We start from the raw sequence: 14,746 nt of genomic DNA on the forward strand, positions 1-14,746 counted from the left end.
AATAAAAACTTGTTTCTGGAGAGGTACAGGACGGTTCCTCTGGTGTAAGAGGTGTCCTCCAAGCAGTGATTGTACAAACAGATTTAATGGAGAACATGATGAAGCCTGAAGGGCACGAAGAGAAAAAGAGACTTAAGCAGAAGCTTAAACAAAGCTCTAGCAAGAGATCTTATGCTGTGAATACAGTATAACTGGTTTTAGAACATATGTTCGTGGTGTGTTGCTTGTAGCTGTGAGCTTAATTACAGACAGAACCTGCAACTGTGAAGTAAGTCAGCAAACACAACCTCCACAGAGCTTCTTTGATTCATTCTCGTCTGCTGTACTGTTTCTGACTTGACAATTCAAAAGCAGTTATTTCTACTAGAATTTTCCATGAACGCTTTAAAACAGAGGGTTTTTTTCCCCACTTTTAAGAAATCAAGGTTAATAACATTTCCATCTCTTCTTTTCTAAGGTTTGTGCAAAGGAGTTTAAAGAGTTTGTGGAAAGACTGAAAGAGAAATTCAGTTCAACCCTGGGGAATCCCAAACTTGAGATTCCCGATACTTTGCAGGAGCTCTTTTCCAGGTATTTTAGTTATGGGCTTTTGACTCTGTGCATGGGCTGAGATAGAGAGAGAGGAGGTTCAGAGTAGACCTCTTCTCTGCTGTGCATGATTTATACCCTGTTACTCATACTCTTAGTTTCCAAAGAAGTTTCAGTAAATACAACAAGCAATGTTTCTTTGGAATCCATACTTCCTATGTTGGTAACTGTTGATACAGAGGAGCACTCAGCCTTGTATAGCTTTCTCCAGCTCCAGATCATCAAGCTTTTTTTGTGATGAATGACATTTGGAGAGAAGTGTGAAAATGTAGGTCTCAAACCGTTTTATGACAACAAATTTAGCACCTTTGTAAATTTTCTTTCTTTGGGAAGGGCTGCTGATGGTAACTGAAGTCCAAAACCTCAAAAGAATAGCAAATCCCTAACAGTTCTGTAGTGTCTCCTGTCCACATGTTCTGTCTCCTTGTCAGCCATATCTTAGTGTGTGAGGGAGATTGGTCTGGACAGATCTTGTAATTTGTGACACCTGTGCTGAGGCTGCAGGAGCAGATTAGTGCCCCTCTGCTGTTTCAACACTGGCCTCGTTAGCAGTTGTGCCTGTCAGCCTCTGTGTTTCAAGGCTGATATAAATCACACAATGTTACTTTTGTTTCAGTGTTTTCCTTTCCCTTCCCTGAACTAGATTTCGAGTTTTGGCTATTGGAGAAGACACAAGTCAAAACACAAAGGAGGACAGTCTAAGCAGGTGAGTAGCAGTAGCTCTGTTTTCTCCCATTAGGACTCCAAGGTCATGTCAGCCCCCACATCTTCTGAAAGTCACATACAGTCTTCTAATTCAGTATGTTTTACATCTGTTTGTTGCAGTGTATAAATTTATTAATTAAAAAAATACTTTCACAAGGCTGTAGGAACCTCTGACATAGATTATGGATGTGATGAATAGAATGACAGCAGCAATGACCTTCTCAAAGCAGTGGTCTGTAACAGACTCCTTTAGCTGTACTGATCTTATGCCTTTATGCATCTGTTTCGGAAGCAGGTGATTGAGTTTGTATATTTCTGTGCTAGTTTAATAGTTAGGTACCTCATGCTCAAAAATCACCATGAATAAACTGAATAAATTCTTTTTCTTTCTCTTTTTTTTTTTTTATACAGTGGTCTGTTATCATTAGGACAACAGTGTATGTTTTCTCTGTGGGTGCTGTATCTTAAGAGGAGGAGATGTTATCAAAGAGAACTTCATTGGTGTCAGATTATCTGGACTGATCCAAAAATTCAGGGTGGAAGGCCAGGGAAAATGTAATGGGCTCCTTTACATGAATGATCCTTAGCTGTACTGATCTTATACCTTTATGCATCTGTTTCAGAAGCAGGTGATTGAGAATAAACTGAATGAATTCTTTTTCTTTCTCTTTTTTTTATCTTTTTCTTTCAGTGTCTATGATATTCATTTTCTAGTGCTGCAGAATCTGATTCAGAGCACGTTGGCGCTCTCAGATAACCAGATGAAATCTTGTCAGTCATTTCAGGTACTGTATCTGGACCAAACTTCACTGGTGATAGAATCATTTAGGTTAGAAAAGACCTTTAAGATTGAGTCCAACTGTAAACCTTACACTGTCAAGTCTACCGCTAAACTATGTCCCTAAGTGCCACATCTACCCATGGTCATACAACCCTAAAGAGTTTCTCCTTCTACATCTACCCTGGTCATACAACCCTAAAGAGTTTCTCCTTCCTACTTTGATATATGCCATTTTCAAATGGGAGAAAAGAAACCCGGAAACTTAGATTTTCACCCGTTCTGTGGGGATTATTCTCCTTTGTTTTTAGGAAATTAGATATTCTAGGCAGATTTTCAGTATGTTGCTTTTCTCTCTGAGGATGAGATTGCAAGATGTGATGTTGAAGGAATCCCTAAAAACCATATGAAATAAACTCTACATCCCTTCCATTGAGTCAAACTGTATCATGATTTAGTGCCCACTTGAGCAGTTGGAATTATGCTCTAGAGGAGATAGTGCAAAGACAGTCCCAGTATCCAGCTGACCTGGTGTTGGGGCACCTCTCCTTCAGCATTGGGGACCACAAAAACACATCATCTATCAGTCAGGCACTTAAAAAAATAAAGTTAGAAGTTCAAAGAGAGTTTAATATCTCAACAGCAGGCACTAGAAAGCCAAGCTCATAAAAGCATGTGTTCCTGCTAAAATGATGGGAAGAATCTACCAAAATGTGTTGCAGATGAGCATTGTTTTACACGTATAATTCTAGTGGGAGCCTGATCTCATTTTGAATATCAAGTGTTCTATAGTATTTAGTTAATTTAATTGGCATTTGCTGTGGAAAGTCTGGAAGCCCATAAAAGGAATAGAATAGTGTAGTTAAGTAAATTTATCTGTATCATTTACATTCTGGCTTGTAGCTCCATATTCATTTAATGAATGTAAACCTCAAGTCGGTGAGTCTCACAGTGGATTCAGAGCTAACCCTGCCGTTTACACTGACTGGGGGTTTTTTGCAGACCTTTCGTTTGTACCGGGAGTACCGGGATGACATCCTTGTGAAGGCTTTCCTGGAGTGCCAGAAGAGAAGCTTGGTCAATCGCCGTCGCGTAAACCACACGTTGGGTCCAAAGAAAAGCCGGGCTTTGCCTTTTGTACCCATGTCCTATCAACTGTCTCAGAGTTACTACAGGTGGGTGTCAGAAAGGTCACTGCTTGTTTGAGCAAATAACCTGCCCGGGCAGGCCTGGTGTGGAGGAGAGGACATGCATGAAGTACCTAGAGTGAAGAATCTGCCGTCATGGCTGAAGCTGAAGAGGTGAGGGTGACATCTGTGGAAGTTAGCCCTTTATCCAGTCAGCCATCAGGGCTGTACAGGGAATAGAGGCTTTATGAAGATGTATGCAGAGGAGAGGAAAGGCAGCACCAAAGTTCTAGATCTGGTAAAAAAATTTCTTTAGCACTCTTGTGTTCTGATGGGTGCTTGCTTTTCCTCTCCAGTTACTTTGTGCTGTGCTGTACTTGGATTTCAGGGGTGGGGGAGAAGATTTTAACTGTAAAAGTGTTCAGTGCTCTTCTAGAAGATGACATCGTTGCTTTGTATTTGCTATATAGTACCTGACCTTTACATGGTGCATAAAAACCTGGTGTTCTGCAACTAGGAAAAGGACTGTGAAAGTAGATTTAGAAAGTACTTGATGACCAGCTCTAGCACGGAACTTCAACTATTTGGCTGCTCTGTGCTACCATGGGTCTAAAATTTATATACAGTAAGAACAGATGATGAAAGCTTTGTGCTTTGAATTTGTTTTTCTCTTTTGTCCAGAGTTTTCACATGGCGGTTTCCCAGTACAATTTGTACAGAATCCTTTCAGTTCCTGGAGAAGCTCAAGGAAGTTGAAAAAGCAGACCAGCCAGATAACTTTTCGTTTAAAGATCAAGAAAACAAAGCGTCAGAAGGCATGATTGCGTTCCCTATGGACGGGCCTGGTGGGCACTGTGTGGCCATGCTTTCCTTGTTCTCCCTGGGACTTGTATCCGTGAATGTGAGAATCCCAGAGCAGATAGTTGTGGTGGACAGCACTATGGTGGAAAATGAAGTGATAAAAAGGTAAACACTGTTATTTCTCTCTGTAAATACAGTTTGGGGGTAACTTGAATGAAATGGGACAGGCGTTAGCATTTTCTGCACTGTACTGTGGCATGTTTTACTGTGATATTGTTTGGATTTTTATTTCTGAGGGAGCGTTTTAAAGACTTAATGGCACTTTAGTTAGTGCCTGTCATTACAGCCTTGGACTGCATTTGTCTTCACACGTGTGACATTTAAATTGCTAGGCACTTCATTGCCGCCGGAGCTGATGTGGAAAGGGGAGCAGTGCGTGCGAGGTGAACATTTCATCAATATTGTACCTTCTCATTTCAAGGACTAGGAAGGATTAGTAACAAGGTTTCAGCTTTATCAGTGAAACATGTCTCCACAATATTCGTTCTGTGTCTTGTCTTCTCTTTGATATTTTTCTTTTTTAAACCTCCAGTAGCTGAATATCGCTGAAATTGAAACTCTTTCCCTAGGCAGTCTAATCCTATGAATAGTTATCCTTAAAATCATTATGTATTTTCTTAGAGCGCAACTAAAATCTCTTGCTGTAGTTTAACCTGTTTCTTCCTGTTATATTGCCAAATTAAATGGAAAATACTTTGTTCTCCTTAGAACGGCCTATTACCTATTTGAAGATTGTTATCATAGTCCTCCTCCCATAATAAGCAGCCTCGGTTCCTCTAGTTGTGTTTTGGGGATGTTATTTGTGTTATCCAGATCTCTGTCTTTCTCATTATTTTCCTCTGGGCTGAACTGTGATGTCAAAAGCCAAACGCTGTGCTCTACATCACATTATACAGTTGATACACCTGCTAATACAGCCCAAACTAATGAATGGCCATGGTTTTGCTCTGCCAAAAAAAAAATATTCTTGTGATTCACTTTAACAAGTTTCTTTACTTAATTAATTGTTTCCCCTCAGGGTGGTGACAGGTGCATAGTAGTATAATATAAATAACATGCATTTGTCCGTAGAAGATTGCTTCCTGCTCTTTTCTGGACTGTTTCTCCAGTTTGCTGGAGAGTGAATGTTCTGTTTGCATGTTCTGAATGCAAATCCTGGCTTCTCATATATTTGCAGCCTCTCCAGTTCGGTGATCCTATGCAAACTTAATAAGCTATTTTATCACCCAGGTCATTAGCAAAAATACACTGAAGCCCAGTCCCAGTTCTGAGTACAAGCATCTGAGTCCAGTTTTCCAACCGGTTACGTACTCACACTATTTTTTCTAAATGATGCATTCCCTTTTGGTTTTAAATATGTTTTAAGAGAACATACTTAAGGTCTGTTTCATCTTAGAAAAGGTTGGAAGGAGCCTTTGGTTGTCTCTGGCATAACCTGCTTAAAAGAGAGGCAACTTCAGAATTGGATCGGGTTGTTCAGAGCCTTCACCTTTATCCATAATGATTCTTGTCCTGGAAAGAGACAGTGTTGGTTTGACTAAGTTTGTTTCTGGGAAATTTATCCTGGCTGCTGCTGCTATTCTCTCTTTGCTTTGAGGCTGTCTGCAGTTTGTTTTGTGTTAGTTTTTTTGTGGGTTTTTTGGTTGTATTTTTTTTCTTTTTAAAAGTAACTGAAGTCTTTGGTCTGTAATTCTTTCTCCTCCTTTTCTCCCTTAAAAATAAATACTGTCTGCCCTACACTGCAGTATCCCTTATGGTCTCAGCCTTTGTGCTGTGACAGATGTTCCCTCATGATGAAGTGTCTGCTGAACCAAAGTGTCTGCAGCCAAAGAGGTTCAGCACTATAAGGCGAGATATTTTTGGGTTCATTTCAACACGTTTGGGGAAAAAAAGAGAGAGTTTCGTTTTCCAGGGACCTTTAGTGCATTTTCTTTTCTAGAGTTGCTTGTTCTCAGCACTTTCAATCAGCCTGCTATGGACATACACACAGCTGTTCATGACTAAATACTGGAATGCAGAATAGCATGTGTTCTTGCTCTGCTCACTGTAATGAGTCACTTTCTTATTTTGGGAAAAAACTCAACAAACAAACAAACCCACCTCTATTTGCTGTAGTTTGGGAAAAGAAGGACTTGAAGATGATGATGACGATGATGATGACTTAGATGACAGCTCTGGAGGCAAACGGAAAATCGAAGTAAAAGCTCGTCAAGCGTCTCATACCAATTACTTACTGATGAGAGGCTACTATGCCCCCGGCATTGTCAGCACCCGCAATCTGAGTCCCAGTGACAACATTGTGGTCAATTCCTGCCAGGTGAAGGTCAAGCTGCGATGCACACCAGTTCCAGGAAGACTGAGCTCTCCAGGTTAGTTTCTGCTTGGCTTAATTTGCACTGAAGTGGGTTGGAGCAGGAAAGATAGTGAACTCACGAGCCAAGGAACTCATTTGAACAAAGCCTCTTAATAGGAACATCCTTTTTTCATTACACATGTGGTTTGCCTGGTATTGCTTTTTTTCTCTTTTAAAAGAAAAAGACTTTTCTGACTTAAACAGGTGGTTGACTTGGGGCACCTTTTGTTGGTAACAAGTCCTTGCCTGTATTTACAAACAGGCGGTTGACTTGGGGCACCTTTTGTTGGTAACAAGTCCTTGCCTGTATTTCATGTTGTGTGAAACTATCCAAAGAGGAAGCCTGTCCTCTGTTCTGTTATCCTTTCTTCAGGAGGTTTTTTCAGTCCCTTCTACAATTTAAAATACTATATTATATCACACCCAAGCTTCCCTTTCTGTAAAGAGATAAGAAAATCTTTCAGAGCTCCTTGAATGGAAATTCACATTTACTTGTCCAAAGTGCCTGAAATAGTGGTGTCCAATCTCTGGCCTTGTACCTACAGTAATTTAAACATTTTGATAATATTTAGAGCTTGAATATTTGCAATTTATCAGCACTCCCCTTTCTTAAAGAGCATCTTCCTTTCAGGTTTAATGCAAATGTATCCAGGATAGCCTTTAGTTGTTTAGCTCTTAAGTTAGAAGGTCTAGTGCTGTCCCTACCTATTCCCATGGCTGTTGTGGGAGAGTTAAAATAGAAATTCTTTCTCCTATCTCTGCTGCCACACATGCCCTCCAGGTCTACTGAGCTGAGGGCTCATTACAGTTCTCATTTTCCCTGGGCTGTCAGAGCAGTGTAGCTGTCGTACGAGTGTCTCACCAGGCAGGATGGAAAGGCAGCCTGCAGAGAAAAGGGTGGGGAGCAGGGAAGAGCGGTGCCAAAGCCGCCCTCTAATCATCCGGGACTGCAAAAAGCTGTAACGCTGCCTCAGCCTCTGCGTGTTCGGTACAGCGGGGTCAGTCTGTGCAGTGATGGACCTGTCTCCAAACACAGCAGTGCTTTGTTACAGTAATTGACATTGTCAACTTGTAGTTTGTACCGTATTTGGCCAATAGCTGTCTGCCATGGATCAGCCATTTCCAATTTTTCGATTAATAGGGTGCTCCATAGCATTTCCTTGCCCTAGACTTTTCACTTGACCTTCTTCAAGAAAAAAAAGGAGCTGATTTCCTCATTAACTTCAAGTTAAGATGCCCCAGTGTTAGAGAGAAAACCAGTAAGTCTATACTGTCTTTCAGCAATACTTCACTTTGATATGAGGGCAAGCCCTTCTAAACCAGCTTGCTCTTCTGCTATGAGTCTTTTCAGAGACAAATATGTAAGGCAGAGAGGAAAAAGGAAACTGCAGCAATGAAGATGGAAAACTGAGCTCTGGTTTTAATTGGAACAGTCTATAGCACCTCTAATCTGTTTGTCTCTGATTATTTATCTTTGTGTAGTGTACTGCATAGCAACAACTGCCTTGCAGTTCATACACTTGTATTTCATTTGCTTTGCAGTTTCTTCTCTGCTTGATAACATGGCTGTGGGAGTCTCCTGCCTCCCTGAAACTTTCACCAGACTGATAAAAGTCCAAGAAGAAAAGTATGAGGTTGATCAGTTCCTTCATGAGTGTACAGAAGGCTATGGCTATAATCCCAGGGATGTAGCTGCTGTGTTGGAGATCCGTAACGCAATAGAGGAAACTTCCCACTTTGGAATTTGCAAAGCTGAGCTGAGCAGACGTTTCTGCAGCTATGAAGAGGTGGAACCTGAACGCACCAGGAGCTTGGAGCAGTACCTTCAGGTGGGTTTACAGCCAGCTGCTTTCCATACGGTAATGTTTGCATGCTTAGTATTCCCCTTGACTAGGGCAATCTTCTTCCATGCTGTAGGAAGCAAATGTAAATTGAGCAAAGCTATTTATATTAGGCAAGAGATCACATAGCAATATCTGGTAGCAATCTTGCCTCAAAGTTAGAAGGCCAAAAATTAAAGCAGCCCTTAATCAAAGATAGGAATGAACTGTTTCAGAAACATAGAGGAACCAACATTCACCTTTTGACAGCAAAATATTTTTTCCTGATAGCAATCTGGCCTCAAAGTTAGGAAGGCCAAAAATTAAAGCAGCCCTTAATCAAAGATAGGAATTAACTGTTTCAGAAACATAGAGGAACCAACATTCACCTCTGACAGCAAAATATTTTTTCCCAGTTACATTTTAACTTAAGCTGAATAAAAATGTCTTGTGCTGTAACTTCAGAAAAGTTTAAGGGGTAAAACATCTTTTCAACTTCAGTGCAGCAGGACAGAAAATTCAATATTCTACTCTTCCTCTTTCTTTGCTACCAGCTAAAGATGACAGTTCCATCATTATTTGGTTTAACTGACATTTTCCAATGAAAGCTCCTGAGATAATTTGTGTTGGGTGTTTTGGCTTTTTTAATAGGACCTTCTTGAAATGCAGCAGGTTTTAGCAGTAGGAGGCCATGCCGTAAGACTGGTTGCAATAGTATTTGCCAAGCCATGGCTACTACATTCAGTCTGTCTGAAGAATAAACCAGATGATTCTGAGCAGCAAGGTGCAGACCCCACTCTCCCAGAGGTACAGCAGGATTGCCTGCCGGCGGAACCAAAGAAGGGAGAGGAATGCTCCAGAGAGGAGGAGCAGCTGGGAAAAGACACAGAATCTGTCAACGATGAAGAACCCCCAAGGAAGAGATGTAAGACTCAGAGTGATGTCCTTCAGGATGACAGTCAACTCTTCCAGGGTTCACAGAGTGGTTTGAAAAGTGCAAATGAAAATAACTTTGATGCAAGTTTTACTGATCCTGTTACAACGAAGGAAGCTTTAATCACGGATAAAGAAACAGGCTCCCCGAGAGGGCAAACAGAACACCTTGCTGAACACCCAGCCTGTGCACCAGATGCTGTGAATGTGGACACTGACAAGGAACAGGACAAATCTTGCTCTGAGGACAAAGAACCCGAAGTAGAGAATGATGAGCTCAGCGCTGAGCCTAACCTTGAACAATCAGCCAGCGAGCAGGATGATGATCTTTCCTACTTACAGGAGAACCCAGGAGTCTCTAAAGGTATGTAGGAGCACTCTACATCAGAGAAAGAGAGAGGAGCTCATCATAGTTATCCCAAACAGGGAGCTCCATTTCATAAGCCAATACTAGGTTCTTTATGAAACCGTACCAGAGAGAGAGGTTGTCATTTCTCACAAAGTGGCATAACTATACTTGATCTGGAAGGTCTTGGAGATTTCAAATGCATCAAAGATTCTTCCCTGTGCCTATTGCTGGAATGTTCTTGGCTGGTCCAGAAATGTGCTTTCCTTAGAAAGTCATTTCCACGTCTTACTCTTCTGCAAAAACATATTCGGAGCTGAAGTTTCTCTTCTCTGGCTTCAGTCCAAATGCTAGATATCTCTAAACCTAGAAAACACAGTGTTCCCGGTGTACATTTAACTAGAATGCCCATGACTGAAAGTTGTAAAGTCATTAAACCATTCACCAGAAAGCAGCACATGCCAGTGAGAAGATTAATAGCCTCATTTGTAACCCAATCTGACTTCATTTTCATTTCCTTTTTACTGCCAGTTTTCTTTTTTAATAGCTAGTCGTTCTTGCCAAGCTTTACATAAAGTAGGTTGTTGGGGATTTTATTTTGTTTTTGTTTTTATCAGCTCTGATTTCAGATTAAATCACAAGCTAACTGCTTGTGTGGTATTTTGCCAAGATCTGCTGTTACCCACGTTTTCAGCTGCAGATGCCACGGGAATCGGTGCAGTCTGATCCAGAGCATCTCAGAGCCTGGTATTGTTTAACCGGAGCCTTCCTACAGGAAATAGACCCGGGGCTGTCTAAACAGCAAAGAATTGAGCAGCTCTTAATGTGGAACTTCTGAAGTACTGTTTTGGATTTAACTTCCTCTACTTGTTTGTAACACAGGAGGGAAAAAATAGTAGTTACGTTATCAAGCATAGAGTTCTTCCTGATGAAGGCCAGCAGAAGGGTTTACACATGCTGAAGCCAAAGCTGTTAGCCTCTGGGTGTGGTAGAAGTACCTACATTAAGTAATTGTGTAATTAAAACCCATGACATAACGCATAATGGAAGTTGCAGAGACAACCTTCAGTTTGAAACTGGGCTCTGCTGAAATCTTGAGTTTGTGCTCTTGAGTTCTAAGTCTACAGCTGCTTGGGCTTCTGCTCCACTCCTGGGATCACCAGGAGCATTAAGTTAAATAAACCAGGGTGAGTGGTTGGAAGCTGAGACCCTGCACAGCAGCCACCTCATCAGACTTCCAGGAATCAAACTTCTTGCTGTGATTTGGGAATGGAACCACAAAAGGTCTGGTTGGAGTAGGCAGATGTGGTTGTGAGAAGAGGTGTGGGAGGAAAGAGTGTGCTGTAGGCAGGGAAAGGCAGCCAGAGTGGAAGCTTAGAGCTCCCCATGCAGCTGAGAACACACGGTGTAGTTTGTGTTATTTTCTAGCTGTTGTATTTTATGGCATAGCCACATTTTACTTTCCTTCCATTAGATAAAACAATTTGGTTTAATGAAAAACTATTTGTTCTTTTCTTTCCAGGAGGTTCTATGACAGAAGTATCCCAGGCAGACAGGGACCGGTGAGTAAGAGATGTCTGCACAATAATTAAACACTTAGCACTTCCAAAATAGTCTGGAAGCAAATCCTTTGGAAACCTTAATTTTATGCTCTGATGGGCAGTGAGCACTGATGATGGAAAAACCCCATGTTTACCTCCATTGTTCTCGTTAGCATTACTCATGCTCATATACGTGCTGAAAAAACTTCTCTGATGCAAGTTTTTGCTCCAAATATAAGAGGAACAAAACTACTTCTTTTTCACAAATAAGTCTGCTGCCAGAAAGTCTTAAGCTTCCATGTGCCCAGGAAAGGCCTGGAGAAACTGCAATATGGGAAATGTGAAATTTCCATGTGGGGTCTGTCTTTTGACTCCAAAATGCTAGAAATGAGGAATTTCTTTCCTATGTGAGCACTGTTGCTGCATGTTGCAGATTGAAGCAGGTCTTGGATAACTTTTGGATAACTTTTGGAGGATATTAGAGCTAGTAAGAAACAAATCTTTCCTGGTCATTGACTCAAGGTCAAAGGTTGGGTGATGTAACAGTGGTAAAAGTGTTTCTTGGGTTGTGAACATGGAGTGTGAAATGCTTCAGGTCTGTGGAAATGTCTGATAGATAAGCACCAATCTCTGCCCATTCTCAGAGCAGTTGCAGAACTTACACCTATGTGTAAATGAAAATGTGAGCAAACACTGGTGATGGATGTAGTAAGAATGTCCGCTATGCAGAAATTATACAAATCTAGCTAGAAGAATAATTCCTGACAGAGCTGAACTTCATTTGTCTTTGGCAGGGCCTGCGAGAACGTCTGCTTCATCGGGAGGCCGTGGAGGATTGTGGATGGGAATCTGAACAAACCGGTGTGTAAGGGGATGATGGAGGCTGTGCTCTACCACATCATGACGAAGCCGGGCGTAACGGAAGGCACGCTCTTGCAGCACTACACCGGGGTGCTGCAGCCTGTTGCCGTCCTGGAGATCCTGCAGGTACGTGAATCACCAGCTCTGTCAACTTCAGTTGGGTTCAGCTTGCACGTGTAAGAGTCAGAAAGGAGTTTGCTGGAAGTCCCAGGAAAACGGGATTGCGAAGGAACCATGAAAGACAGCCTTCTCCCTTTAGTGTAAACTAACCAAAGCCAGGGCAAGTTACTGCTCAGGATGAAGAAGGAAGGAAGGAAGCCTGCGTTACCCATCCTAGGAATTATCCTATTACTGATTCTAAAATTTGAGCTTGCTTCTCAAATGGATGTACATGCAGTTGAAATTGTAGCTGGTTACTGAGGAGTGGTGGCTTGTCACTGTGAAATATTAAGTTGGGCTGTTTAATGCAGTGTTAATCACCCATAGAGTTTATCTTAAATTTTTCCTTATATACCTTTTGGATGGGTAGTCTTTGACATAAAAATCAGACTGAATTTGCTAGACAGAACTGTAAATCAGATCTTCTGTCCTGACAAACCTACTTAAAGGCAGACATCCTTAATTGTAAAACATTGTGGTGAAAAGATTTGAGTTTCTTGTATTTTTTTTCCCATGTCTTCAAGTTTGATTGCCACCGTTGCTACTCTGCAAATGAAACCTTGATTATTTTTTTTTCCCCCTGACAATGATTCAAAATCTTAAGTAGAGCTGTAATATTGCAGTCCTTCCCATAAGTGTGACTTCCCTTACAAATGCTGAAAATAAATATTCCAGCGTATCTGTGCCACACTTCTGTCCAAAGGCTCCTGCATTCTGGTGACAACGCAAGTTGTGTTTGCTACCGATCGTGCACTGAGCAACCCCCCTGTTTCCAAGCTGTCCCACACATTGTGAGGGTTGCTGGGACCAGGGACAGGCAGAGCAGCAGCAGACGGGTTTATGACATTGGTACTGGGTGTACAGCAGTGAGGCGCACGCAGGTGGGAGAGAAATACAGATTCCTAGGCTACTTCTGTTCAAAACCACAATGTCAAGGAATTACTTGTACATTTTACAGATCGGAGAACGTGAATCTAACTTCTCTATCAATACATTTGATAAGAACTAGTTTTGAAACCATACAAAGAGCTTGTATTTATAATATACCAAATGTTAGTAAATCTAGATGCGTGCCTATGTGAGATTACTGCATACACAGCAGCTGTTTTCAGCACACACAGCACAATAGACTGCCTGGCTGGGAGCTGCTGTGGGAATGAACATTAACCCATGGGCAAGAACTGACCCAGAAGTCTGGGATTTACACCTATACCAGCCTTAAGTGATTTGTAACTGGTATTAAACATTGAGATCTGTTCTTGAACACGTTCTGGCCAGCCACTGTGCTAAAAGTAACAAACAAGAATATATCCAGCCACATGAACTTGTGGTGTTATGCTGTAATCTCTGCCATCCCCGTGGTCTCCCGATGGGGTGAAGCCACTTTTAATATAAATTGTCTAATGTTTCTGAGAACACTGTAGATAGAACAACATTCAGTGCATTATTTTTTTTTGCCATAACTGCTCAAGCCAAAATACGTGAATTTTTCTGTAGGGTCTGGAAACTCTTGGTTGCATCAGACGATTCTACATGAAAAAGCCATCCCCGGTGTCGCTGTTCTCTCAGCCAGCTATGGAAGAACAACTGGATAATCCCAAACTGAGTGAAAGCCCAACGATATACTATGAGCCTACGATAGACTGTACCCTCAGGCTGGGACGAGTGTTCCCCTGTGAAGTGAACTGGAATAAATGGGTGCAGATTATCCCTGTATGAAAGAGGTAAAGCTGAGTCACATTACATGGGGTTAGCCCCTAGGAGTGACTGTTAATGCAGACTAAATGTTATAATTTGTGCTCCATCATATTAAGTTATTTATCTTTCTACTTCTGAATGTATTTAAACTGAGAATAAAGCTTAATGTTGAGATATAAATAGTATTTGATCCCACTTTAAGTATATTCTTTTTTTACCAATAATTGTCTGTAGAAGGGGAACAGTTTTAAACTGAAAAAGAAGAGATTTAGATGAGATCTGAGGAAGTTTCTTTGGTGTGAGGGTGGTGAGAGCCTGGCCCGGGTTGCCCAGAGAAGCTGTGGCTGCCCCATCCCTGGAGGGGTTCAAGGGCAGGTTGGAGGGGGCTTGGAGCAACGTGGTGTGGTGGGAGGTGTCCCTGCCCAGGGCAGGGGGTGGGCTTTAAGGTCACTTCCAATTCTAGCCATTTTGTGATTCTGTGACTTTAAACACTGTTTTCTTGGTGTGCATGGCATTACTTTACTCTGTGTGTTTTCAGCACAACCATGGCCCTGTGGGAAGGGCCCTTCCCCAGTACCACACACAGCACAGGGCTTACGGATGTTCTGTCGTTTTTAGTTCTTCTACCTCAGGTTTTAAATAATTCACACAGCAGACGGTTTCTGACACGTTTATTGCAGGAGAAAACACACCAACCCATCCCAGCAGGGCGGGCGCTCCCGGGGCCGGGCCCCTCACCTCAGCGGGGGGACCATACCCGGGGCCGGGCCTATCACCTCAGCGGGGGAGCTATGTCCCGGGGCCGGGTCCCTCACCTCACAGCGGGGGGGACCATGTCCCGGGGCTGGGCCCCTCACCTCAGCGGGGGGACCATCACCTCAGCGGGGGAACCATACCCGGGGCCGGGCCCCTCACCTCAGCGGGCCGGGGCCGGGCCCCTCACCTCAGCGGGCCGGGGCCGGGCCCGGGCCCAGGC

General features: G+C 42.4%; 2 protein-coding genes across 3 annotated transcripts in view; both read left to right on the top strand.

The window, feature by feature from the left end:
- The window catches only part of GTF3C1 (general transcription factor IIIC subunit 1), a 42,858-nt gene extending 28,903 nt beyond the window's left edge, over positions 1 to 13,955 (top strand). Inside the window, exons 27-37 of one of the 2 annotated variants that reach the window (XM_014936636.1) lie at positions 458 to 570; positions 1,232 to 1,294; positions 1,985 to 2,078; positions 3,074 to 3,246; positions 3,880 to 4,164; positions 6,175 to 6,428; positions 7,955 to 8,241; positions 8,884 to 9,529; positions 11,034 to 11,073; positions 11,847 to 12,039; positions 13,570 to 13,955. In XM_014936636.1, the coding sequence (XP_014792122.1) occupies positions 458 to 570; positions 1,232 to 1,294; positions 1,985 to 2,078; positions 3,074 to 3,246; positions 3,880 to 4,164; positions 6,175 to 6,428; positions 7,955 to 8,241; positions 8,884 to 9,529; positions 11,034 to 11,073; positions 11,847 to 12,039; positions 13,570 to 13,791 (2,370 nt within the window). In that variant the 3' untranslated portion in view covers positions 13,792 to 13,955. The remainder of the gene's footprint in view (positions 1 to 457; positions 571 to 1,231; positions 1,295 to 1,984; positions 2,079 to 3,073; positions 3,247 to 3,879; positions 4,165 to 6,174; positions 6,429 to 7,954; positions 8,242 to 8,883; positions 9,530 to 11,033; positions 11,074 to 11,846; positions 12,040 to 13,569) is intronic. The other variant, XM_014936637.1, reaches the window with a different exon arrangement.
- Positions 13,956 to 14,603: 648 nt separating this feature from the next.
- Positions 14,604 to 14,746, top strand: part of SNRNP25 (small nuclear ribonucleoprotein, U11/U12 25kDa subunit) — a 4,042-nt gene continuing 3,899 nt past the window's right edge. The window contains exon 1 of the mRNA XM_014936213.1: positions 14,604 to 14,744. Within this exon, the coding sequence (XP_014791699.1) occupies positions 14,604 to 14,744 (141 nt within the window). The remainder of the gene's footprint in view (positions 14,745 to 14,746) is intronic.

The sequence above is a fragment of the Calidris pugnax genome, unplaced genomic scaffold (assembly GCF_001431845.1).
Source record: "Calidris pugnax isolate Ruff unplaced genomic scaffold, ASM143184v1 scaffold17, whole genome shotgun sequence".
NCBI classification, from domain to species: domain Eukaryota; kingdom Metazoa; phylum Chordata; class Aves; order Charadriiformes; family Scolopacidae; genus Calidris; species Calidris pugnax.